The 24,813-nt window shown below is 38.6% G+C and overlaps 5 protein-coding genes, 2 long non-coding RNA genes and 1 pseudogene across 9 annotated transcripts; 5 read left to right on the forward strand and 3 right to left on the reverse strand.

The window, feature by feature from the left end:
• Nucleotides 1–949: 949 nt before the first annotated feature.
• Nucleotides 950–1,671, reverse strand: LOC124320460 (selenoprotein W-like). The gene is made up of 3 exons (XM_046783345.1): nucleotides 1,520–1,671; nucleotides 1,354–1,451; nucleotides 950–1,283 (listed from the first exon to the last, which is right to left on the reverse strand). The coding sequence occupies exons 1-3, from the start codon at nucleotides 1,543–1,545 to the stop codon at nucleotides 1,120–1,122; spliced, it is 288 nt and encodes a 95-aa protein (XP_046639301.1). The 5' UTR covers nucleotides 1,546–1,671; the 3' UTR covers nucleotides 950–1,119.
• Nucleotides 1,672–1,762: 91 nt separating this feature from the next.
• Nucleotides 1,763–4,147, forward strand: LOC124320368 (sorting nexin-4-like). Its single transcript, XM_046783231.1, has 8 exons — nucleotides 1,763–2,028; nucleotides 2,207–2,313; nucleotides 2,373–2,589; nucleotides 2,649–2,873; nucleotides 2,943–3,080; nucleotides 3,146–3,498; nucleotides 3,584–3,698; nucleotides 3,843–4,147. The coding sequence occupies exons 1-8, from the start codon at nucleotides 1,909–1,911 to the stop codon at nucleotides 3,891–3,893; spliced, it is 1,326 nt and encodes a 441-aa protein (XP_046639187.1). The 5' UTR covers nucleotides 1,763–1,908; the 3' UTR covers nucleotides 3,894–4,147.
• A 1,479-nt stretch (nucleotides 4,148–5,626) lies between these two features.
• On the forward strand, nucleotides 5,627–8,501 carry LOC124320444 (myosin light chain 1-like). Of its 2 annotated transcripts, XR_006913829.1 has the most exons (7): nucleotides 5,627–5,757; nucleotides 5,869–5,893; nucleotides 6,672–6,812; nucleotides 6,895–7,062; nucleotides 7,144–7,230; nucleotides 7,604–7,733; nucleotides 8,050–8,501. XR_006913829.1 is itself a non-coding variant. In XM_046783330.1 (6 exons), exons 1-6 carry the CDS (start codon nucleotides 5,755–5,757, stop codon nucleotides 8,094–8,096), a joined length of 471 nt encoding a protein of 156 aa, XP_046639286.1. In that variant the 5' UTR covers nucleotides 5,627–5,754; the 3' UTR covers nucleotides 8,097–8,501. The 2 variants fall into 2 exon arrangements, 1 of the variants encoding a protein (XP_046639286.1); XM_046783330.1 differs by lacking the exon at nucleotides 7,604–7,733.
• A 1,316-nt stretch (nucleotides 8,502–9,817) lies between these two features.
• On the forward strand, nucleotides 9,818–11,962 carry LOC124320332. Its single transcript, XM_046783175.1, has 5 exons — nucleotides 9,818–10,109; nucleotides 10,176–10,363; nucleotides 10,426–10,619; nucleotides 10,686–11,065; nucleotides 11,131–11,962. Exons 1-5 carry the CDS (start codon nucleotides 9,983–9,985, stop codon nucleotides 11,784–11,786), a joined length of 1,545 nt encoding a protein of 514 aa, XP_046639131.1. The 5' UTR covers nucleotides 9,818–9,982; the 3' UTR covers nucleotides 11,787–11,962.
• Nucleotides 11,963–13,050: 1,088 nt separating this feature from the next.
• The window catches only part of LOC124320441, a 313,411-nt pseudogene continuing 301,648 nt past the window's right edge, over nucleotides 13,051–24,813 (forward strand).
• On the forward strand, nucleotides 14,792–17,790 carry LOC124324679 (28S ribosomal protein S35, mitochondrial-like). Its single transcript, XM_046784385.1, is given in 6 exon segments — nucleotides 14,792–14,876; nucleotides 16,525–16,836; nucleotides 16,897–17,027; nucleotides 17,096–17,198; nucleotides 17,450–17,549; nucleotides 17,609–17,790. Coding segments are annotated over 4 exon segments (609 nt in total). The 3' UTR covers nucleotides 17,177–17,198; nucleotides 17,450–17,549; nucleotides 17,609–17,790.
• On the reverse strand, nucleotides 19,228–24,417 carry LOC124320498. Its single transcript, XR_006913937.1, has 3 exons — nucleotides 24,307–24,417; nucleotides 19,330–19,423; nucleotides 19,228–19,266 (listed from the first exon to the last, which is right to left on the reverse strand). It is a non-coding gene; the product is annotated as an uncharacterized LOC124320498 (long non-coding RNA).
• LOC124320505 lies at nucleotides 22,140–24,293 on the reverse strand. 2 transcript variants are annotated; one of them, XR_006913944.1, is made up of 7 exons: nucleotides 24,099–24,293; nucleotides 23,847–23,997; nucleotides 23,549–23,783; nucleotides 23,305–23,489; nucleotides 22,825–23,235; nucleotides 22,517–22,744; nucleotides 22,140–22,444 (listed from the first exon to the last, which is right to left on the reverse strand). It is a non-coding gene; the product is annotated as an uncharacterized LOC124320505 (long non-coding RNA). The 2 variants fall into 2 exon arrangements; XR_006913945.1 differs by having other exon boundaries at nucleotides 22,510–22,744.

Below are 24,813 nucleotides of genomic sequence, written 5' to 3' on the forward strand. Positions count from 1 at the left end.
ACACACAGTTTTAAATACTTAATGAAATTAAAATATTAAATCATGGTGTTTTTCTTATTAAGTTTAATTTTGTCAACCTAAAAAGTCTTTGACGACATTGAAAGAAAGCGTGAGCGATTTCCCGCCACATGTGCGATACTGATACTGCTTAGTGCGTCCAGAAATTTCGTCGACCTTCGCGATAATGGCCGATTGCATTTTGCAGGGTTAAACAAGATCTAGTTTCTGGGGAAGAAACGTGTAGGGAGTTTTGAATCACGCTTTTTCGTCTTACAATACTTTAACATAACATTTTGTCGATAAATTCGAATTTAATGGAATTTTGAAATCTACTTTTCTGAATATTTAGCAGGACATCTGATCATTCAGGCACCCCTGATTCAGGACACGACTGTTCCATGGCGTTGACTAACGTTATCAACGTGAAAAAAGTATAAAATACGATATAAAATGGAAACTGTTAGTGCTTTCTTAGAATATTAATTAGAGCTGAAAAATTTCTGAAAATTAAAAGTATAACCCTTTACAAAACTATTACACGTGCCCGGATACCAGAAGATTGTCATCGCTCTTAACATGCAAATGATGTACGTATCCTTTTTCTCACAGTATTGACACATGATATTGACAGTTGACACCCAGTTTTAGTTACTCATCATCGAAGTTGTAGACTTACAGATACTAGATGCGGTTTAAAATTTCTAAGGTTTCTCTTTTCTCAACTGCAAAATCGTTGAGATGGTCACTCTGGTAAGTACGGTGTAGCCTTATTTCAATAGAATCTAGGTTTCCATTGAACACCATTGGGAATTGATAGCTATCAGCATCGTCCTATCAACTAAGTATCCAGAAGAACCTAATCTGTAACATGGCTTAACTTTCTTGACCTTCACTAATTATTACAGGCTAATTCCCTTCTTGGCTTGAAAGTTCTAATTATTTAAAAGAATATTTTGGATGTGGTTTATTATTCTATATACATAAATTTGCAGATAGCATCAGATACAAGCTCAAGAAAAATCAACAGACACCAACACGAAAGTGCTTCAAAGAGTCCATTTCATAAGTGAGCAGTAAATGTTTAACCTAACCAAATTCATTGCCATGGTAAAAGGGTGTCTACAGGATGTTGCATCCAGCAGATTGGGTCTTCGTTACTTGCTGAGGCTTAGATCCCTCAGCGACTGATTGCACAATACTAGCAACCTCTTCAAAATCTGGAAAGGAATTTGTGCTCAGTTTGGAGTGGATCAATTGATCATCCACAGTCACCTCAAACGAAGCTGTACAGAAATTAAAAAAAATATTAAATAACTTGAATTTGTCAACATATATAAGTTAGATATTTAATACTTCTTCGTCCAATGTGGCCTTCAATCTCCGCAGAGGGAACTTTTTGCCGAATCATTCCAGCAAGCTCCCCGTAGCGGGGACCATACCCTCACCCACCGCTGTACAAACATAATAATCAAATATTTGTGAAGAAAGAAAACTACTTAACTAAAACATAGTAACATACCAATATTCAATATTAATCTTCACCATTTCTTTGCTAAATGCACGGATTTTCAACACCAAATATGATGCTCATGCAACAACTGGGTTAAATATGGCAATGATTGCTTAATTTACTCCGCACTTGACAGCTGAGACGCGTTTTGATATGGTTGCCAGGCAACGACACACGATTTATCAAGTTGCCGCTAGATGGGGAATCATGTGACTCCCCCTCCTACTTCCCACCCTTGAATGCACATGACCACGATAATGACACCTGTCAATTCTCAATTCAAAGAATTTTGTGAGTTACGCTTTTACTAGAACTGCAAATCACTTATCAGCGAATACTACGAGTTACGAAAGGGTTCCCTTCTCAAATTCCCACCAAGTCATTTCAAAGATTTAGTCATGCAATCGTCTTCTTCTAACATTGTCTCAAATAACTGGGAGGAAGTGGATAGCAAAGAGATTAAAAACCTGGTAACTGAAACAAACGGGAAAAAGGAAAACATTCTAATCGGAAAAGAAGTAAGCTGAAACATTGTTTTCGTTTTTCACAGGTTTATAACATTTGGTAGATATCAAAATATTCATTTCAGTGTATTTGTGTTACTTTGATGGACTGAAAATTACCCCAATTTTTTGTCATTGTCTCAAATGTGGATCAACACTTTAAATGCAAATGTTAATAAGATTTCCTTTCTAGGACGTGCTTCTTCACCATTTGGATATAAGCATTGTAGAAGCGGAAAAGCGCATTAATGGTCCACTAACTTTGAAAGAATACTATTCAGTCTATCTCATTGAAACAAAGTATTATTTAAAAATTGTTCTGTTTTTATAGTATTTTAATAAAGCTTTATTTCAAATAGGGCCACTGATAAGAACTGGAGAGGAGGGCTTTCCCCTACTGGTTCAGTTTGGAGACGCTACAGTGAGTTCGAATTACTGAGGTTCCAACTAGAGAACAAGTATCCTGAAGCAATTATCCCACCTTTACCTGAAAAAAAGGCGTCATTCACTCGCCAAAGTCAAAGCAGTGATAATATTGATCCTGTATTTGTTGATCGTCGAAGAGTAGGATTGGAGGTATTTCATCTAAATTTTATTCAAGAACAATATTTGTGAGTCATTATACAATTACCTAGAACTTCCTCTTGCGTGTTGCCGCCCATCCCATTTTATGCCACGACCAAGTCTTGCTCAAGTTTCTTCAATCAGATCGCGAGTGGTCAGATCTCGACGTTAATGCAGATGGCGGGAAATATGTTCAGCAAGCAGAGTTCAAATTGAAATCTATCAGCACCGCTTTGAGATTGAAAAAACCCGATGATCATATGGAAGAAATTCGCCACTACAGTTCAGAACTACAGGTAGTTTTGTGTCTGTGAAAGCTAGTTGCCTGTCGTTGGTAATATAACTTGATTGTTTACTACTTTTAGTCAAGTTTGGGGAACCTGTTGAGGCTTCGCGTCCGTCTAGCCGATCGTCTCTTTGCTATCCACAAGCTACATGCTAATTATGGAAGAGTTTTTAGTGAGTGGAGTGCCTTAGAGAAAACAATGGGAGACGGTTTGCAGGTATTTAAATGCTTATAGCTATTTCAGATTTGAATTTTGAAATATTTTGTATCAAACTCCTGCAGAAAGCTGGGCATTATATGGATTGTTACGCTGCAGCTATTGACGCACACATGGAAGAGGAAGATATTGTTGCAGATCAGCTGAAAGAATATCTTTTCTTTGGTAATGCATTGCAAGGACTTAGCAGCCGGCACCAAATGGCTCAACTTGAGGTCGAGAAAGCCGAATCGCACCTGAATTTGCAGCAGTACAACAAAAGCAGATCGCTGGGACAGGATGGTTATCTCACCAAGCTTTGGGGGAAATGGACTGGAACAACGGAAACACCAGATGATCGCCAGGCAAAAATCGAAACAATCGAGCGTAATATTGACGAAGCTCAAGTACTAGTACAAACAGCGTCTACCCAGCTTAGGTAGGCATATTTTTACTTGTGTAACTTAATTCCTTTTAAGTCGTTAGAAAAAAAATCTAACGGTGCACTTTCTTTAATTACACAGTCAGTTTTCCAAGCAAGCCGTTAATGAGGTGGAGCGCTTCCACCAGCACAAAAACGCAAATCTTCAGGAATCGTTGGCCAATTACGTCATCCTTCAAATGAAATTGTCCAAAATGGTATGTTTCAATCGAATTTTTTAATTCTTGGAAAAATAGATCGTACTTTTATTTAAGGGTGAGCCCGTGAAAAAGGACAAATATCTCGTAAATAAATGTAACAAGTATTGTATTTGGCCTCACCTCCGTTTTGGAATGTTACAGGGTCTGCAAACTTGGAAACATGTCAAGGAAGCCCTGGAGGATCTGCCTTGAGAAACTGATTATATGCTGAAAACTGTTCTCTCGTCTGTGATTCTGTCTCGCCTCACAAATTTCACCTTCTCAGCTGATAATCTTTAATAATCGATCCGTTTTGGGAGATATTGTCTCTAAATTTTCTCGGCCTTTGTTCGCACACCTTTTCCATTCTGAATTTGTCCACGTGTTCTCTAATTGTTCTAGCCTTGGATTTAATTTGTTCCTCCATGTCATCATAATCTATACTTTATACAGATTTAAATACCGAACTTCCCAACATTGTGTGTTGCTTTTATAGAGTTTCAAAAAGAGCATCACAGTTTCATCGGCTTTGAAAACACTCAAATAGTCTGGGAATGTCTCTCTTGACATGACGTGTCCACCTTCTCGGTCCATACAGGGAAACGACTGTGGAACCTATTGGACTTTTTTCTCTCCGTTCCCGCAACGTCCGCGCTCGGTTGCTCGATGCGTGGCTGTGATTGGATATTGTTCTGCCCGCGTAGGGTTATATTTGGAATGAATCGGTGTAGTAACGCTAGAGAGCCGCGAGTCACTCAGAACTTTGTCCTGGAAATCCAGGAAAAATTTATAATTTCGTCGTCTGAAATCATTTGGTTAATTCGCTTATTCGGAACCTCAAAGGAGATTTGGTTGGTTCGTGTTTCTCAACCCGATGCTGATTTGAAGGCATGCCAACGCGCTGATGGTTCCCGATGTGGGTACCGGCGTAACATATACGAGTGAATGTCCGGTTCGGCGGCGCTCCGTACAGGCGGGCTAAAATAGCCGCCGATGTTGAAGAGAATTTTGTTGTTGCTAGACACTGGAGCAGCTAAGAAAGAGAGAGAGAAGCAAGCAGGGGAGAGAAGGACAAGTCCAACCATGGGTCGAAGATACACAAGAACGTGACGGTAGTGGGTCCTATCTTTGTCCCGTATGCTGAGCAAGAAAAACCTCCGTTTACGTCTGCTCCCCCCCGACGTTCCACCACCACCACCCGCCGCCGCCGCCGCCGCCTAGTTTCCCAGTATATGGTCTCCCGTCACCGACAGAGGCGTTGCCAAAAAGCTTCCGCAGTAGCTCAACTTGTCCATTCGACTCCTCTAGCTGGAACTAAAATTAAATCGCCTGCGCAGCGAAGAGCGAGAGAGAAAGAAATGGAAAAGAAAAAACGAACGAAAACTTTGCCTTACAATCTTTTCCTCTCTCTCTCTCTCTACCGTCTAGCGTCCGATTTCTGTTTCTTTTTCCTTGTTTATTTTCTACCCTTTTTTGAACGTTTTTGATCGGTCCGCGATATTTTGCGTCTGACCACATTTCTAAACCAACCGCTCCAATGAATTCAAATCAAAATAAAGTCACGGGGAGACTTAAAAATAAAAATCATCGCCATGGTCATTCGTGTGAGTCATTCGATCGAGGTATTGTACAGATAACTAGTCGATTATTAATCGCGTACACATGCAGAGCGTATAATGTACCTGATAGGACAGTAACGGGACATGAGTTACTACTGCCAACTTACGAATAGCACAAGTAAAGATAGAGAACGAGAGAGAAGCAGAAATTAGCATTGACCTAAATATGCAATGTCAGTTAAGGAAGTGTGCGACTTTTAGAGACGAATAGAAGAGAAAAAGGGAGGTGCTGCACGAAAGAAGAAGAAATTTTTTAAAAAAGAAAAAAAGGAAAACAAAAAACAAGCAAACGAGGAGGATCAGAGGGAGGCGGGATCGATTGGAAGGCCCTCTAGTTGCGGGTATAAAAGAGCCGGGTACATGTTGCCCGATTGCCTTAGTCTCTCCGGTGCCCGCGTTTTGTGGATTTCGATTGTGATTCCTTCCTTCAGCCTTACAAAACCCCAGCAGCAGAAATGGTGAGACACTATTACCCCCAACTTTTTTAAAAAACCCCAAAGCAAATTTCATATTCACATTTGATTTGACGAAGCCTTTTAATCATCTTTGCCTTCTTTCTTCGATGGCAGGATCTGAGTGCTCGCGACATTGAAAGTAAGTTTTCTTTTTCAAACCTCATCTGTTTACCTAGTAGTGCAAAGAAAGAAAAAAAAACAATGCGGTTAATTGTAACACGAGCTTTTAGTTTAATAGAGTTGTGTGCTAAATGCTCCTCGCAGTGAAAGGGTTTTCTAACCTACATACGGGAAACGGAAGCGTGTCCAAGTATGGTCATCATCATTCGGTGCCGAGAACAGTTCCGTGTGCTTATAGCCTATACACATACGCAGTGTGGATTGGAGTGTGTAGGACTTGGCGTTTGCTTTGGCACCGATTGGGACGGGATGCTAAGTTTAGTCGAGGGAGAGGGACTGGCCGGGAGGAATTAGGTTACTACTACAGGAACTTGGGGGTGGTTCGGGGTGGTGGTTGGGTGGCGGGAGCGAAAGGGAAGTATACACGTATAGATGAGTCGACCGAATTCCGTCTGCACAATCTATTTTTACACGCCTTCTTCTTCAACTCTTACTCGACGCTCCTGAGCTATTGCTGTTTAGCTGCTTACACCAGAAATGCGATTGTGAGACGACCATCACCCTATTACTCCGTGACGTTCCAGTTTTATTTCTTTTTTCGGGTTCGTCCCGATTTTCAGCTGCCACATATTGCCATTGCCAATTCCAACGCTCCTTTCAAATTCTTTACTGGTGATGAATTTCAACGATCGCAACCGATTTAGAATATTATCGCTCCCCCCTATCGACGCTTTAGAGAAACACGGACGTTATTAATTGTTAATTCCTATAGTCTAATTGTTTCGATTGATTAACAGGGGGGAAATTCGCCTTCTCCATCTACGATTTTGAGGGTAATGAGACTATGGACATGTTCTACTTGGGAGACTGCCTCCGAGCTCTTAACCTAAACCCCACCTTGGCTCAAATCGAGAAAATGGGTGGCACAAAGAAGAAGGGTATGTTTTTGTTTGTTTTATTATTATTATTTCCTGTTTACTTTACACGTTATTTTTAAAATGTGTCGCATTCATCCAACAGGAGAGAAGAAGATCAAGGCTGACGAATTCTTGCCCATCTTCTGCCAGATCAAGAAAGAAAAGGATCAAGGCACCATTGAAGATTTCATTGAGTGCATGAAACTCTACGACAAGACCGACAACGGAACCATGGTCTTCGCAGAGCTCCAACACATCCTCATGGCTTTGGGTATATTTACCTGGGATAAACCAACTTTATCATTTTGAAATTGGCGGAAATATTTGACTATCGCGTTTGCTATTCAACTAGGCGAGCGCCTCGAAGAGAAGGAAGTCGATGACATCATGGCTGCCTGCTGCGACCCCGAGGATGAGGATGGCTTGATCCCCTACAAACGTGAGTTATTCCCATTCGAGCACCTTACACACACAATTATACATCCTGAGATCTTTTAAATAATTTCAAATTTGAAATTTAATTTTTGACGAGTTTTCATAGTACTTCATTATTACAATATTGATGCGTGGATTAGTGATTATACAACTTATACCTACAGTATGAGTGAGTGTTTAAAACGGGTTGTCAAAAACCTCGTTGTTGAATGACCAACCCGCAAGTCAGAATAGAGTCACAACAGCCTCACATCCTCAGCCGTCAACTCGTCGTTATATAGTGACGATACGCTGAAGGCTGGAACAGAAATTTTTGCACGACCATCGACATATCGTATAAAACGTTACGATCATACCCTTTGTCTTCTTTGCCATAGCGTTTCTTAACCGACTTTTGGCCGGACCCTACCCCGACAGTCAGCAATAAGATTTTTAAGTGTTACGCCTCTTCAACCCTACCCTTCAACAAAAAAACAAAAAAAACGCAAACAGTTACACATCCATCAGGTTTGTGGTCATCCTCTAAGTCGTGCAATTCAATTCACGTCTGCTGCTCCTTCACCTAACCGCCGCAACTATGCATGCGCTTCCACTATATTAGTCTTTAAGATTTCATAGTCATTTCAACAGCAGAAACTGTTTCATTTGTAACGAGACCGAACTGGTCGGTTCATTACGATAACCGGAACTCATCTTTACGCTATTCGCATTACACTATAAATGGCTTATTACTTTCTCAACGCTTATCTGCTTGAGCTCTCTACATGTCTGCGAATTCTATTTCAATTGAGGTGCTCTAACCATTTCCTTGGGGTTTTTACAGCTTTCTTGGAGAAAATGATTGCTGGTCCTTTCCCGGACGCGGAATAAACATCAACATCAACAACACCCACACCCAACCGTGAAAAACCGCAAAAATTTCTTCTTGTCACAACCACCAGTTGCCAAAGAATGGATTAATTATCACAAATAACCAATACAACATACAAAGACGAGATTCTTTTTCATTGATTTAACAGATTTATTATGATGTCTCCAATTCTGTTTTGTTTGTTTTCTTTTTTGATTTGAGGGGAATCGAGTAGGAACGAGGGGAAGGGCGACGTCATCAGCAGATCAGCTTCGTTGTTTTTCGTGGAAAAAAAAAACTTTTTTTTGTGAAAAGAAGAACGAGTTAACAAAATAATTAAAATTAAAAGCATCGAATCCTGTGTCGTTTGAGGGAAGGGAGACTTAATGTAACAGCCGAATAAAGTCATATGTGCATGATTGTGACTCCTGTGTGTGTGTGTTTATTTCACTTTCTATTCTCAAACTGCGTATAGTATTATTTTTAGTCGTTATTCAATTCTTTTCTGTCCTCTTATCATTATTCTGAAACCCATGAAAAGCAAAAAAAACAAAAAGAAAAGACTATTATTATTCCTGATGTCGGCAGTTTAGTGATTGAAATTGAAAGAAACCCAATGCCTGCTAGAGAATAATATTAAAAAATCTTGGAAAATCATGCTATTTAGAATTACTTACTACACCCTATGTTTTATCAATCGAACCCCGAGTGCTCAGTTACTATACGCATAACTACACGGTCTTATTTGGGATTATAGTTCAGACTTTCAGGTAATAGAGTAGCGTCCCGAAAAGGTAAATGTAAACATGCAAAACGGACTCGCTGTTCTAAAAAATAGTCGCCATTGACATGCTAAAAGAAGATGGTCGCCATTGACTGAAGCTATACGGTGTAATTATAGACGAATTCAGCCAGTTTTTTGTTGTTGTCATTTTTTCTTTTTAAAGTAAATACCACCTTGTAATTATTTATACAAGGATAAAAGGCACTTCATATCGAATGACCCCGTAATATCTAATCAAAGACGACTGAAGGGTTACGATATCGCGAACGAGCGTGTTGATAGTGCGCCTTGACAGACTGCCGGATTTATGGGATTGTTACGTACGCGGAGACCGTGTTGGTTCATGAAATACACGTGTACTTGTGCACACTTGTGTACATTATGCTTCCTGAGATAGGGAGGAAAATGGATGCTTCGGCTTTAGATCGGGAGGAATTATGAAATAAATGTTGTTTTAATCGACTAGTGTGCTATTCAGTCACTAAACTGAGAAAGCATTTCCAAGTCATCATAACCATCATATCTTGGTATCCCCACCCCTATGGAAATTCGCTCCCATTGCCTTTTGCATAAGCTTTGCGCTTGCGGTGCCTTTTTGCGAAACCGAATAAGGTTTATTATCAATAGTTTCCATTCTTGGAACTCTCAAGTTCTCATATGAACTTCTATAAAATCATCATTTATGTTCAACTCATCACCTCTTCTCAACTAAATTATTCATTTCTGTGTGTCAATGTCACTCAACTCTACTCAATTGATATATATTTTTACAAATTACTTTACAAATTTGGTACCATTTAGCTGCAATCATTATTCTTAATCAGGCATCTAGTGGGAGAATGTCGTACTGTCTATTACTCTGATTTAGTTCGTTTTTTTTCTAATTTTATCGACTCACGCTAGTTATAAAAGAAATCTGGCAATGGTGCATCTCGCCTTCAATGCAATTTCGCGCCTTTAAATCTTTAATCCTTTATGGACGCCATACTGTCACTCTGTTAGAGATCAGGGGCGGAGAGAAACATTTAGAAAAATCTCTAGTGTGATCGTTGATGATCGTTTTGTATGTGTCTTGGTTTTCACTGAAGTCCTTCACTGTGTTCTCTAACCGTTATCTTCAACATGCCTCAGCCAAAATGGTACCACAAATCTCTGGCAGAATTGTGTATGGACAGTATCGTCGATAACATGGAGAAATGGACGGCATTGCGTAGTTCGGAGCACGTTTCCAGCCTCTTTTACCTTCTGCGTGAGTGTCTTTTCTTTGGAATAATTGTGTGCTTTTATTTGATTATGCCATTTTGACTACACACAGCTTCGCATTGTCTGGAGTACATGACTGAATGTCTCTTGAAAGACTACTCGATAACAGAGGACATGTTTGATCTACTTTTCAAAAGCCCACACACGAAAGTTCTGGATTTATCACAAGATTATCTGGGCACTGGATATGATGCCAACAGAAATTTTCGCATCGTTCGTTTGGCATCGGTCAGATGTTTGGTAATTCAGCAATTCAGCATTATTATTGTAGTAAATTTATGTGTAACTCTTTGCAATAACAGCAACTCACTACACTGAAGATTCATGATGGCTGCTGTATTGCTTATTGCAATGATAAAAGAAATTCCAAATTAGAAGAGACTTTTACTTCTATTTTGCAGCGTTTTGAACACTTGCAGATTCTTGATTTATCTTTCACATTTTATGGTGCAATAAGCATGCTCAATCTTGGATCAACCAATCAACCAAAAATAAGGTAGGATGTACTCTACTTTAATGAAGTAAATTTACTGTATATAACACTTTGTATTTTTTCCCCTAGGGAGTTGATAGTTAATTACTGCCCTGGTGTGACCGATACCGTAGTTAAAGTGTTCTGCAACGGTCAAAGTTCCCTTCAGAAATTATCAGTTAATGGAACGGAAGTGACTCATTCCGGAATTCGATATGCTATCGAACATTTACCAGAGTTGAAAGAATTAAATTGCGACAATGAGTCTGATCTGAAAGCTTTTCGAAGAATTCGTAAAGAAACCAGAGAATCAAAAAAATATTCTTTGACCAAGTGGCTTATGTGGACTAAGCCAGACGAAGTCTCCTATAAGAAAGGCAGCGTTTCATTGATGGTTGACATGTGTCCGTCGCTTGTTGATGTTTTCATACATGTAAACGACGAAGGATTTACCGATGAGGAGTTATTAGGTGAGAAAAATTCTGAAATGATGGTGTTCGTATGTGTCGAGAAACTAAACGCAATTTTATTTCAGGTTTTCGAAAACTTAAACAAATAAAAAATCTTGGAATTCGGATATCCTTCCTACCGTCGATCATCTCTATTCCTGGCGGAGTAATTCCTCTTCTACAAGCTCGTGGCCTTACAATTGAAGAATTATATTTATCGGTGGAAGTAACGAGTGAAGAAGTCTATCTCATCATCCAATGCTGCCCGAATATTCGCCGTTTGCTACTTGCTATGCACTTCTATCTATATACTATACCCGAACCGGTGTTAGATTATGGCGTCCACTCTTCTCTTCGTTCCCCAAAGGAAGTATTTCCGTTAAAGATGCTGGAAGACATCTCTCTGTCTTCTTATTATTTTCGATTCCCTATTTCACGCAAATTGTTGCTATTGCTTTTGTCTTCCCCTGCTCTTACAGCAGTTTCCATAGAAAAGTGTTTTACTCTTGATGACGAGATCATTGAGGAAGTTTGCGCTAGAAATAGTTTCAAGTATTTGACAAAGTTAAAGTTTCACGGTTGTTCTAATGTGAGCCAGAAAGGAATCGATTTTTTTCTGAACGAAGCAAATCCTTTGGACGAAATTTCTTTAAAAGACTGTGGAAATGTGAACCTTGAGCGTATGAGAACCATGGCTCAAGAGAAGCATTGGAATTCGGTAAAAATAACTGTTGAAGATTAGAGGTGATCGCAGTGAGATGGGCGGGCAAAAATGCGATCCAAAATTTCTTTTAAAAGTTTCTTTTCCTGTTCGAACACCTTTTCTTTATGTTTATATGCTTTAAAAAAAAATATTGTTTTTGTCAAAATTCTTTTTATCTGTGGTACTCAAGAAATATTAAAGAAATTCAATAACATCTATGTTTTCATACTTTATTCCACAAATTTTTATAGGTTTAAATTCAGGGGATGGCTACACTCATTCCGATAAGCTAAACAAATCTTATTTTGTTTTTGTATGTTATTTAGGACATGATTTTCATTAATTTGTTGTAAGTTCGCTTAAATGTCTGTTTAATTTGGTCAAACTAGATTTCTCTTCCTTCAAGCTGATGTTAGAAATATTGGCGTCGTTCTCAGCTGATCCAACTTTGACAGTTCGACTGGGCTCTGTTGGTGCTGGACTGATGAAGGTATTCGCTAAACTGGTGTTTCGTTTGATGCTGGAAAGTGGAAAGGTAGGTTGTGTACGGAATTCAATGTGTCTGTTACTCTGTTTCATTTTACAATTGAACTTCATTCCACACCTTCTTAATGGATGTAATTGTAAATTTAAATAATAAGCTAAAAAATCTTACACTACGTTTATTCAATTAGGACATGATTTGCAATAACTCGGTAAGTTCGCTTTAATGTCCGTTGAAGTAATTTGGACATTAAACTAAATTTCTCTTTTTTCTAAGTGATGTTAAAAATATTTGCATCGTTTTCAACGGGTGATCCTACCAGAGCCATTCTGGTAGGATCACCCGGCAGATAATGGCTCTGATCCTACTACTTTAATTTAATCGCTTTAACTGTGAGACTGAACAACAGAAGGAATGGATCTGTTCATTATTTTTTTTATTATTTGCTAATGTATTTATAATTTACCTTTTTTTCTTTGTTGTGGTTGTGAGAAATTAAGTTCGTTTCGTTTTCGTTTGTTAATTTTATCGACTCACACGAGTTATAAAAGAAATCTGGCAATGTTGCATCGCATTTAATGAAACTATTCCGTTCGCGCCTTATTGTCAGTCGGAAGAAGGAGCGAAACTCTGCGCTCCGCGTGGCTTTTGGTGAGGTGAGGATGTACTTGGATCGACCTGGGAATGTTGTTCTTGGTATTTTATTAATCACTGCTTTGATCTTCTTATTATGACTGTTTTATCACAGACTAAGAGGGTAAAGACTACGATCGGGGATAGGGCTAAGAGGAATGCTTGAAGCGATGCTCGTCCTATGCCGTATGGTGGCGCGTCGAGCACACTCTACCAAAGCCATTATTTTTCCTTTTTCCCTACTGATATGAGTCTTCACACACCGTAAATTTGTAAGTGAACCATTAACATTTCAATAGTGAATTTTTGTGTAAATAAAGCTTAGATATCCCCCATGTTGTGTGAATTTTTTCAAATTTCTATGTGATCTCTAGACACAATCTATAAATTCCTTTATTAAACCCCCTTTTTGCCCATTTTCAGGCCCAAGAAACAGCGTTTCACGATTTTCAGGCCCATTTCAGAAAATCTTGAAACGCTGTTTCCTGGGCCTGAAAATGGGCAAAAAAGGGGTTTAATAAAGGAATTTATAGATTGTGTCTAGAGATCACATAGAAATTTGAAAAAATTCACACAAAATGGGGGATATCTAAGCTATATTTACACAAAAATTCACTATTGAAATGTTAATGGTTCACTTACAAATTTACGGTGTGTGAAGACTCATATTAGTAGGGAAAAAGGAAAAATAATGGCTTTGGTAGAGTGTGCTCGACGCGCCACCATACGGCATAGGACGCGCATCGCTTCAAGGGGTTTATAGCCGTTCGTAGTCTTTACCCTCTTAGTCTGTGGTTTTATGAAGTATTTGATATTTAGACTATGTGAATAGAGAGGACGCAGAAAAAAAGTCATTTTATTGTTAAGAATTACATTTTGTCGGTGCACATTTTTTTTAAAACTGTGCAACAATTGCCTTGAATTTCCAATTACTGTGACAGAATCGGTTTATTTATGCTTATCCACTGATTTCTAAAATTTGTTGAACATAATTATTACTAATTTTCTTTTATCTAAAGTTCTACGAAATGAAATATAGAATGCATCACATGTTCACATCACCGTGTGTGCAAATATTTCAAAAAAGGACATTGAACATGACCAACTTGACAGGGAATGCTTCATCCTTCAGTTTTATTCAATCTCAACTGGTAACACTATTTTACTGTATTGATCGTCATTCCTTTCTTTAATATACCTTACTGCAGTGCTAAAGCTATTTTTTGTAGGGCTGGACATCGTCTCAGACTTATCTATCCTCCAACTGAATGACAATCAACAAGCAATGAAACCAGGCTCAGATGATCAGGCAGATCAGACACTGATGTGATGACATTTGCATGTCTGCAAGCATTAGTGTGACCACTGAGAGTCGAGTGACAACATTTGAGTTGTTGGGCATGGTTTCTCCTTTAGGACTACATCAAGACCGGATGTGGAATGATTAAGGTTTTATTTTTATTTTTTTATTTTGAGTTGATTTAAAGTCTATCTGTGAGTCTAGCTCACTTCCAAACTTAAAATTAGCATATAAAAAAAGCTTAAAATATTTTTTTACATCAAAATTCTAATTTTACTTATTTTAGTATAATAAGATAAATCAGCCATAACATTCCAAATTGCGTGATTATTTATTAAGGTTTCTTTCTTCAACATTGACGAGATGGAGAATCGTCAAAATTTTCCAATGTCGTACCAAAAGTGATCGTTGTCCAAGTCAATCTGATGGACAGCGTTCCGGCAATCGGTAAAAGATCAATTTATCATATTGTTTTTTTTATATTTGAAATTGTCGTGAATTTTTTTTTTTTAATTTTTGGTTTGTTTTCTGCTCTTCGTCTGTTAGGGAGCACCTAGAGTCGCACTTCTGAGTTAAGCGTCAGGCAGTTGGTGAATTTGTCCAGCCGAAGCCATTGTAGCCAACGGCATGGCCACAAGTAAAAATGGCTCCATGGCCACCGGAGAAAGTCTGATTGACGGCGATGGTGCGTCCACGGCCAGCTTTAGTGATGGTAAGAGTACCCTGCCGTAATTGCATTGACATTATTCGTGTGATTTATCCCTTCCCCCTTTGTAAAATATTCGTCGTAGGCCTAATCGTTTTCGATTCAGGGTTCGCCATCTCTTATTCCGGTCTATTACAGAAGTAGTAATTACTCGAGTACAGCGGCGTACGGTGATAATATTGTTTTCTTTTAAATGTTACAGTGCATTAGTATTAGTAGACGGGTGGGTAAGAGTTAGACGTGCATGATTATATCAGACGGACAGACATGGGGTTATAGGACCTTTTAGAAGATATTGTCAATAATAAAATTGTCAACAGATTATTACTAGGCATTTAATTTAGCGAGTGATTTTAAAATAAGTACGGAAGTGGATAGGCAAAGTCATAATGAAAAGAAATGGACGGAAATGAATCAACATTTTCAGTGTACTATCAGTTTCAAAAGAAGGACAATTTTCGTCGCATGTTTACAGAGAACTTTTCATTAATTGTCCATCCACAGTTTTTCAATTAATGGTTCAATAATCCCGAAACGACACGCAGAGTGTTGACAATTTAAAAAATGTTACACCATTTTATAGTCAGAACTGTGAGAAAATGTATAATAGAAAAATTGGTCGTTTTATTATCGTGATCATTAGTTGAGCGCCATTGCTATTACGTGACATCTCATCCCGCTCAGCATTCAGCAATATACGTCGACCACGATGCGCTTCACTTTATCGGTAATAGAAATTTAAATATCTTTAACTTTTTTTTGTTTTTGTGAATTGTCATTATAGACCATAGACTTTGCCGTTTAAATAATTTGTGTATGTTATTTTTAACTTCAAAGGCTCTCAACGTGTTTGTCCTCATTGAGTTCGTGCATTCCAATTCACGTTCAAATTTATTTCAACGTAGCAGTGGTAAGCCTTTTTATAATTATGCGTTGAAAAATGTGAGCCAACAGATGCCATGTTAAAAGCTAGAGGTCTTTTAAATCGTTACGTCGAGTGTATTGTAATGTGTTATGATAAAATGTTGATTTCGGTTTTGAGAAGCTGATCAGCGGACTATTTCAATCGTCGATGGAATCTCGGCAGTCGCTGGTAAATTTCCTCCTATATTTTTTCTTCCTATCAGGTTGTTTTAACCCTAGACCATTACCTTTGTGATGGATCCCTGATTGGACAATCTCACATCCTGACTACGGCTCTTTACGTTGAAAGGTAAAATATAGGAAGGCTTTATTGTAATCCATACAATTTTGAATTTTATTATGATTTGTGTGTGCCCATTTTTACTCTCGCAGACGTTAGCAAACTCCTAGCGACATAACACGTTGTCAGTCAACGGCGGCGGAACTGACTCCGTCTCTTATGGGAATAAAGGAATTCTTCATTCGTCTCATAAAATACAAACACAAAAAGTAAGCAGCACTTTAAACGGTTACCATTTGATGTGCTTATCATTTGATTTAAACTAAACCCTTTTCTGCCAATCCGGCGTAATATGTAATAACAGTATAACACTAAGCAAACATTATTTATTACATGATAACGATAACGAAGAAATTCTAAAACATCTTTTTAAAATGGCGCTTAGTATCAATAGATTATTTACACGTGAATGGCATGTGCTGTAAACTGCTTTCTGTTTTAATTTATAAGGAGATGACGAATTCCGTTCGATGGATCTGAGTCCCAACAAGTCTTTGAATATGAGATCTTACGGACGTAAAGAATACAAGAGAGCAGCAGTTCATGTTCCAACATAACGCGCTTTTGATCAAGACTAGCATTCAGTCAGGCCAGTTGCCAGGTCTTTCCATCCAGCTAGTGTCCTGCTGCCCTTGCATCAGGGCTGGGTTGTTCTGGGGGCAACACCACCCAGTAAATTTGCCAATGCAGAGTTGATGAAGATCCCCAACTTTCTTCACTTGACACCACCCACTATTGAGAGACATTGCCAAGCATTGAAAAGTGAGAACCCTGCAGTATAATAGATATTTTAATAAACCTTTAACCATTATTTGTTTGTAGAGTTCTGCACAGAGTGCTGTAAGAGTTGGATATCAACGAAAAGATTGACACCCATCACAATCACAACTAGTAATTACCTAAATTCTTTCCCCTCATTGAGTGATGCCCAAGCCAGAATTGTAACACTCCAGGTCTGAAAAGAAGAAGAAAAAAACGCATTTGATTTCCTGTTACAAGTAACTCCTCTTCCCTCATGTAGGTGAAATTGAGCTCTTTGAAATTGGACAACCATGCCAAGGATAAATTCCTCTTTTTCCTGTACCGGCTGTACGTTTTGTAAGAAGCACTCGAGAACTATTCAGGTAAATATGTTCAACTTTCTAACTGTGAGACTACAGACTTAGTTAGTCGGTGACTATCTCTTAACTTATTTATTGTAGAATTTTCAGTTGCCTACCTTGTAAATGCTTGCTAGCTGTAGGTTCTTTTGCAACTTTTATTCTGAAGGATTGTGTTTGCATAGTTTACTTTGACTTCTTTCATTTTTTTTTTTTGTAATTTAAAACATAGTTTCCTTGATAGTTGATAGTAATTGAGTTAGTTTTTTTTATAAATAGGATTATCAGTCTGGTAAAAGTATGAGCTTCTTTGTTGCTGCCCAACGTACACATGGATTTGATGCAGCCAGGAGCCAGCTGAGGGCTTTAACTCTGGTAAATAACGTAATGTGACATTTATTCGTCTAGATTAATTCATTTCATTTTGGTTATAGGTTTAGTGTTTAATGTTCGTTGCTGTCCATGTGGCACGTTGTTGAAGCCTATGCTGGTGAAAAATCTTTCTACATCAGGTTAAATATTGGCCGTTCCTTGGTGCTGATGTTGTGTTAGCGAAGTTGCATCATATTTTGTTAAATTGTCATCGTGACTTGCAGTTTACCGTTTATAAGTTCAGCTTCAGAAGCAACAAAAACAAATATGGGATGTTCATGTCAAACAAATAATAAACATGTTTTCGGGATTGGGAAAGGAAAGTGTCGGAGGGGGGAGGGAGGATATTTCAAGTTTGGATAAAAATTCAGTTAATCTATAACCTTACAAACGTACCCCTACCAATTAATCTCCAAACCCCACAAACATATACCTTTCAATCCTTCAAACCCTGTAAACACACACCTACCAAGTACCAACCCTTAAATCTATACTCTTAACCCTATAAAACAATGTTAAACCTCAAGTCTTAACCATGTAATATCTATAATAAATAAAAAAAAAGATTCACTACATGCAATAATTTTTATTTTATTTCTAAAATGTTCAAAATATTCAATAAACAGAGCTTCCGGTTCAAGACGATTTTCTTCTGCACGAGTTTAAACGCAACCCGCCACCACCGCTGCGGCAATGAGACATAAAGCGATGTTTTAGTTTTGCGGAAATCTGCATCGTCTTTGTAACTTGACTGACAGAGATTTCCACAAAACATAAACCATGGCTATTTGTTTCATTGGGTAGTGGGTTGCATTGTTTAAATCGCACATGCTGTTATAGGACATGTCTACGGCCCCCAGAGATAAGTATCTGGACCGAGAAGAAGAGAGAAGTACGAGGCAAGTTTTTCCGGGTAGATGTAGTCATACTAGGCTTCCGGGTTAGACTCATGACCCTCCAAAAGTTTTCATCGGATCATGCGCCTTCCAAGTCCCCGTTCGACCAGAGCCCTCCCCTCCTCCTGGTTTCACAGCGGGTGAGTGACCACCGGCGGGCGTTGCTTAGTGGTTAGTTAGGGAAACGGGGCCACAGAAAAGAAGGGAGCCCAGATATACACTTGTCATTTATCTAACAACTACACATGTATCAGTCTTGGATTACAGCATTCTCTCGTCGGTTTTCACAAGTGGGTGTGATAGCGAAGGAATACCCTGTAAGCAGAATGAACATTTATTTGGATAATATTCAAACAAGGTTGTAGCAACAGAAAACAGTACCTTAAATCAAGAGGATCCGTGTAAGGAAGTAAACAGGGAGATTCAAGGGTAGCAGCCAACGGGTTAGCAAAGAACCTTGTCGACTGTATAGTCCTTTTTCTTCAAACAACATGACTTCTTATTAAGTCTATCATGCTACATTAGAAACCTAAAACCTGTCAATAAAAAATAAAGTTACCTTGTCTATAATTTGTGGCATCAATGTGCTTGATGTCTATGATCTAAAAGAATAATTAAACTTAAACATTAGATAGACTTAAGTGCCGAACAATACTTTAAATACGTATGAGACTGCAACTAGTGACATTTCAAGTAAACTTACACACTAAACCCCAATTGGTTATGTAAGGTTCTCTAGAAGATGGAATGAGATATTGGTCCATGCTTGGGTTGGTGATCTGGCAAGTCCAATAGAATGATTCAGCTGATAATAGTGATGAATCCTAATAAAAGATGAGAAGACTATGTTCCAGCAATACTTTACTAAAGCTAGCATTGGTTGTTACCACTCTGTCATTTGGATGACATATTCTGTAGGATACCAGGATTTTTAACACAATAGTTGACGGTACTGGCTTCATGCACCTTTCACATTTTTTCCTGGAAATGGAGGAGAAATAATTATGTTATTAGACAAATATTCGGTAAAGAACACATGCCAAACAAATTGCACAGGAAATCTAGTCAATTTACCAACGAATTCATTGGTAATTTTCGAAGAAGAGAGCTGTAGCTGAACTTTTGACAACGAACCGCCATTAGCCCATAAGTGACACAACAAACAACATTCTTTTACGCCATCTATTTGACACGTTCAAAACTCAATATATAAAGGAGTAAAGGACTTGCCTTAGATAGTCACAAGTCATAAAAGTAATCAAAAAGACCATCTCCCTTTGCTTAAATTAACATGGAATCTTCAGAATTCTACAGAGAACAAAGCTCACTTGTAAGTTTCATGCAAATTTTCCGGAAGTATACCGGAAGTAAGCGATAGCTCCTTAACCTTTGAGCTGTCGACAAGATAAACCAAAAATTCGTGATCTACGTGAAATTTGGGGTCGATTAAGTGTAATTTAAACGAAATCCAGAATTTGGTCAAAATCGAAATTTTTCCTGAACATAGTTCAGGATAATTCTCGAAACCGGAAGTACGCGTACGTACAAAACAAAACATGAACTTTACCACAAATTTCACGAGGATCACGAATATGTGGTTACTTTGTGCGTCGAATGAATATTTACTAAACTACTGACAGAAATGAGAAAACCGGAAGTAGAAAAAAAACCCACATTATTAAAAATCTAACAAGTGAGCTTTGTTGCTGAAACAGAAACTGGCAGTTATCACCCAAAATTTTGTTAAAGTGTAAGCCAGAAATTAATCTTGTCTTGGACTGCAGCATCACAGATCACAACAGAAGAAATCCCAAAGTTATAATGCTTCTACAATGAGGACTTGAGGAGTGATTCTAAATGCTTCTACATCTGTTAGTGATTCCAGATTGTTGACGAAATATCTTATTATGCTACCTTTATGTGTCACCTTTTAAACTTTTAATTGCATTCCTGCCATTCTGCTCTTGGCCTTACTTGTGAAAATCTCTCTTAGTGGGTAGGTTTCGCTAGCAATTGATGTTCCGGCTGTTAATGGTGTAAGGAATGCACTTGCTTACTCTTTCTTGGAAAAATATCCTCCCCCTCTTTCTGGAAACAAGTCATTTTCCTTTCCATCCTTTCATTACGTTCACCTTGCGTTGGTGATCGCGTTGACCTTGTTTGTCGTATAAAACCCCATCGATTGCTGTTCTTTCTTTAGTCAACGCTGGACTGTTCACCCAGTCTAGTGTTGATTCACCCCTTCGCGAGTCAAGTGTCAGGCCGTTAATTCGACCTGCTACTGGCCTGCTCGTTCCCCGTTTTTAACTTGTCGCATTTGTGTCTTTCTTGTGCTTGACGCTGGCTATACGGCTACGGCTGTGTGAATGCCTCCAACCTTTTGAGGCATGTATCGACTGTTGTTTAAATTATGTTGACGTTGTACGGGAATATACCATCGAACGAAAGACTGCAGCTTCCCTGTGAGAAAAAGGTCTCACATATTGGTGTCAGAAGTGGGATGATCATCACCATCGATCCAACCCACGTTTTATCAACCGGAACTGATTGCTGAGCCTGCATTCACCTTACGCTCAAAAGATCGAGCCACTACAAGAAAAAGACCTAAACTGCTCTACAAGATCTGCTACCACTGACATTCTACTCGCTATCACTTGTTATTTTTATTTCGACTGTTACACCGGCCACAAGGCGCCCGGTCAGTCGCATCACACAGTTCGCTCGACGTTAATTTTAAAATGTTACTCTCGCTCCAGGAAAGGTCGAAGTACGTTTTAAGCTACTCAGTTCATCGATGTTTCCCGTTAGTCTTGAATTTCTTTTTCTGATCAAGCAAGATTTTCTATGGCTGATATTCTCCCTATCACTAATTATTTTTATTTACAGTTACGTTCGCTGGAACGCTTATCGATGTTTCCGTCAGTTTTAACATTTCTCATGTCCAATTTCAGTCATTGTCTTATTTTGCTAGATTGCGGGACGCAATCTCCCATGTCCCCGAGGCATGTAAGGAATGCACTTGCTTACTCTTTCTTGGAAAAATATCCTCCCCCTCTTTCTGGAAACAAGTCATTTTCCTTTCCATCCTTTCATTACGTTCACCTTGCGTTGGTGATCGCGTTGACCTTGTTTGTCGTATAAAACCCCATCGATTGCTGTTCTTTCTTTAGTCAACGCTGGACTGTTCACCCAGTCTAGTGTTGATTCACCCCTTCGCGAGTCAAGTGTCAGGCCGTTAATTCGACCTGCTACTGGCCTGCTCGTTCCCCGTTTTTAACTTGTCGCATTTGTGTCTTTCTTGTGCTTGACGCTGGCTATACGGCTACGGCTGTGTGAATGCCTCCAACCTTTTGAGGCATGTATCGACTGTTGTTTAAATTATGTTGACGTTGTACGGGAATATACCATCGAACGAAAGACTGCAGCTTCCCTGTGAGAAAAAGGTCTCACAATGGATATCCTGCCTAATGAGCTGAAAGGTGTGCCTAAAGCTGTTGCTACTCTCCTTGGTGTCACAATTTAATGTGTTGTTTGTTGATTTGTCTGCCATTTAAAATATGTTCCATCTGTCACTCAAACCTCATCCATGCAGTATACAAGGATTGAGTCAACCTGATCTTGCATGATCTAAGAGTGATTCAATTGATAACTGTTAGATAAAAATCTTTCTGCCCCTAACAAATAATATGTGTTATGATTTAGGAAAAGGATTATATTGTATTTTTAGATTTCATAAAGAAAATATATAACTGTTTACAATCTTATTAACACTATTATGTACATGTTTATCATCCCTTATCATACATATATATACTTTACCTTTATTAATTTAATTTTATAAATATGAAATGTTCAATATCTCTTGCAAAGTTCATGTGCCCAGGGAGATCACTTGGACAAGAAAGGAGTGTGAGGCCAGTTTTGCTGAACACACTCCAGGATAACACTCTGGCACCACAGACTCCGTGCAACAGAACTTGATTTGATGATACCTTTCACTATCTGAACACATAAATAGTAATATATTCAGTAAATTTAAGAAACTCATAGTTCCAAACTAGAATTACCAATTACTTTTTATGACTGAAACTGTGGACACCGTATTATTCGTGATGAATTTGGAATACCCTTTCAGTCAGTGGCTCGGAAAAAAATGGTAGGATTTCATCACTAACTCACTAAGTGTCAGACCAAGTCACCAAGACACTCGCTTACGCCACCTGGGGGGCTGAGGACAAACCTGCGTTAGCCAGGTAGGCCTACCCGATTTTTCCCGTAAAAAAAATCAAAATAACATATGACCTACAAAAGTTTTAAAAAAAAAATTACATTATTTTAAATCTACAAATAGCCTTTTCATGGTTTAGTTCAAATTATAATACCTAGTGTGTGCTGCAACAGCATCAGACTTGATTTCTGAATTTCGAATTCAAACAAAGTCAACACTCACAATAACACTGCGTCTCATTGCTTGTCATAAAACCTTCAATAGAGCGGGTTGAATTGAATTTGAAATTTAGGTTTTTTTTTATCTCGAAGCACCGGAAGTTTTCTTCACCTTGCGTGGTGCCGTTTTGTCAACGAATTTTCCTCTTTTTCCTCGTTGATCGACGATGGAGTAGAAATTTTGATTTCTTAGTTGACGTAGGTAGTCTCATTTTCGATGGGATGAAGCCTTTAATTGGCTGTCATCAAGTTCATCGAGGGAGAGAACTCCGCATCTAGTTTTCCACCAACGTTGATCAGTTTATGTACCATGTTTTCAAATATGATGGCAGCAAGAAGTCCAATACCTAGAAAAATGATGTTTGGCGCTCGTATGTTAAGATAGAAAAGTTTGAACGGTTGAAGTTGAGATGCACCTGACGCCGTAGGTCCTAACCAGTTTCTCGGTAATGATTCTGCGATCCAGCATATTTCGTCCAATGTATCGAGGTCACTAACTTTGCTCCTAATAGTCGTTTTTGTTAAAGGTAGAAGCTTGTACTTGTTGAAGTACTTGTCTATGGCAACAAATACCCCTCAATCGCGATTCATTCACCACAGTCTAAAACGGAATAATTTTTCTAGCATAAGTTATTTTAACAGTAATTTAAGAACACTTACCTGCCAGTGAAGAATGTTTTGTAAAAGTTTAGCAGTCGACGAGAATTTTCGGTTAACGCAGCCAAGATTCCGGGAAGCAACGTGGTAGGGAATAAACATGTCTTCAGCCATAACACGTTCGAATTATTTCACAGTGTGTACCACTGTACCAAGGCTACCACTCTGAACCACAAGATCTTCTAATGAGGGATGGATACAGCCTAAGCACCTTCTCTGAAGTCTAAAGTTACGCCCCCTTGCAACCAACAGTTTGATTAGTTCTCCTAGAATCAAATGACTGGTGATTGTTTAAAGATACCTGGAAGTTAAGAGGAGCCTGAACAACATGGATATGAAATACAGATTGCTGGATTCTTTATGAGCAGAGGTAACTTCAACAGTCACACTGTACTCTTAAAGCTTAGACATGTGGTTATTGCATTAGGAGCTAAGTGGTGGGTGATTTTTACCTAATAAAAACACACAGAACAAATTCTTCTTTAAGCTTAGCCTCTTAGTAATTAAATTTAGGGGAGATTAAAAAATCCAATGCAGGCGAAACAATCCATACCTCACTGCTCACTTCTTGCATCACTGAGGTGATTTGAGCAAATGGACTGTTTTAAACATTTCCTTTGATCAAAGCAGTCAATGCTTTGTTTGAATCATGTTAACAGGTCAACAGGACACGGGTCCGTGGGTAACACATTTTAGACAATCGTGAAACAAAAGCAAACTTTTGCTTAAAGGGACACATTTGTCAAATGCTCACTACACACATAATTCTGTGATTGAAACTTTCCTTCACGGACCAGACTGACACCATATTTGCTGCAGCCAGCAGCCTAATCACTTAATCAGTAAGTAACTGTAACTATTTTGGCATTTTGCACTGTAGAGTGCAGACGAACTTATTAAGTGAGAACTGGTAAGTTGGCGGTGTTGCCCTTTCACCAGCTCGACTGTAGAAAAAGGTAGAAAGTTTGCAAAAATAAAATAAATTTAGGGAATTGTTTTACAGAACAACGCATGACGGTAAACACGAAAATGAATCACAAACAGACCTCGGATACCTTGCTAACGCAGGTAGCTAACAATGTAATCAGTCCGGAAGACGGAACTGATTTTCCAACGTGTAGATGGCCCCACATCCTTTATTGAGAAGAAAAGCTTTTCGTGAATAATTCTTTATAGAAAAAGAAAAACTGTAAAGCTCTATAAGAATTGAGAGTAAATCATTGCCATATTAGATGGAAGCCATTATGTGCTCGGAACAAAGGCAAAAT

Source organism: Daphnia pulicaria, chromosome 1, assembly GCF_021234035.1.
Source record: "Daphnia pulicaria isolate SC F1-1A chromosome 1, SC_F0-13Bv2, whole genome shotgun sequence".
In the NCBI taxonomy this organism is placed as follows: domain Eukaryota; kingdom Metazoa; phylum Arthropoda; class Branchiopoda; order Diplostraca; family Daphniidae; genus Daphnia; species Daphnia pulicaria.

Bases quoted from the DNA above. Each gene is read 5' to 3' on its own strand.
- LOC124320444 (XM_046783330.1), top strand. The intron at 5,894-6,671 runs GTAAGTTTTCTT...ATTGATTAACAG, and splicing joins GAGTGCTCGCGACATTGAAA to GGGGGAAATTCGCCTTCTCC. The intron at 6,813-6,894 runs GTATGTTTTTGT...TTCATCCAACAG, and splicing joins GGGTGGCACAAAGAAGAAGG to GAGAGAAGAAGATCAAGGCT.
- LOC124320368 (XM_046783231.1), top strand. From the start codon at position 1,909: ATGCAATCGTCTTCTTCTAACATTGTCTCAAATAACTGGGAGGAAGTG. The intron at 2,874-2,942 runs GTAGTTTTGTGT...TACTACTTTTAG, and splicing joins ACTACAGTTCAGAACTACAG to TCAAGTTTGGGGAACCTGTT. The intron at 3,699-3,842 runs GTATGTTTCAAT...GGAATGTTACAG, and splicing joins AAATGAAATTGTCCAAAATG to GGTCTGCAAACTTGGAAACA.
- LOC124320332 (XM_046783175.1), top strand. From the start codon at position 9,983: ATGCCTCAGCCAAAATGGTACCACAAATCTCTGGCAGAATTGTGTATG. The intron at 10,110-10,175 runs GTGAGTGTCTTT...GACTACACACAG, and splicing joins CAGCCTCTTTTACCTTCTGC to CTTCGCATTGTCTGGAGTAC. The intron at 10,364-10,425 runs GTAATTCAGCAA...TTGCAATAACAG, and splicing joins TGGCATCGGTCAGATGTTTG to CAACTCACTACACTGAAGAT.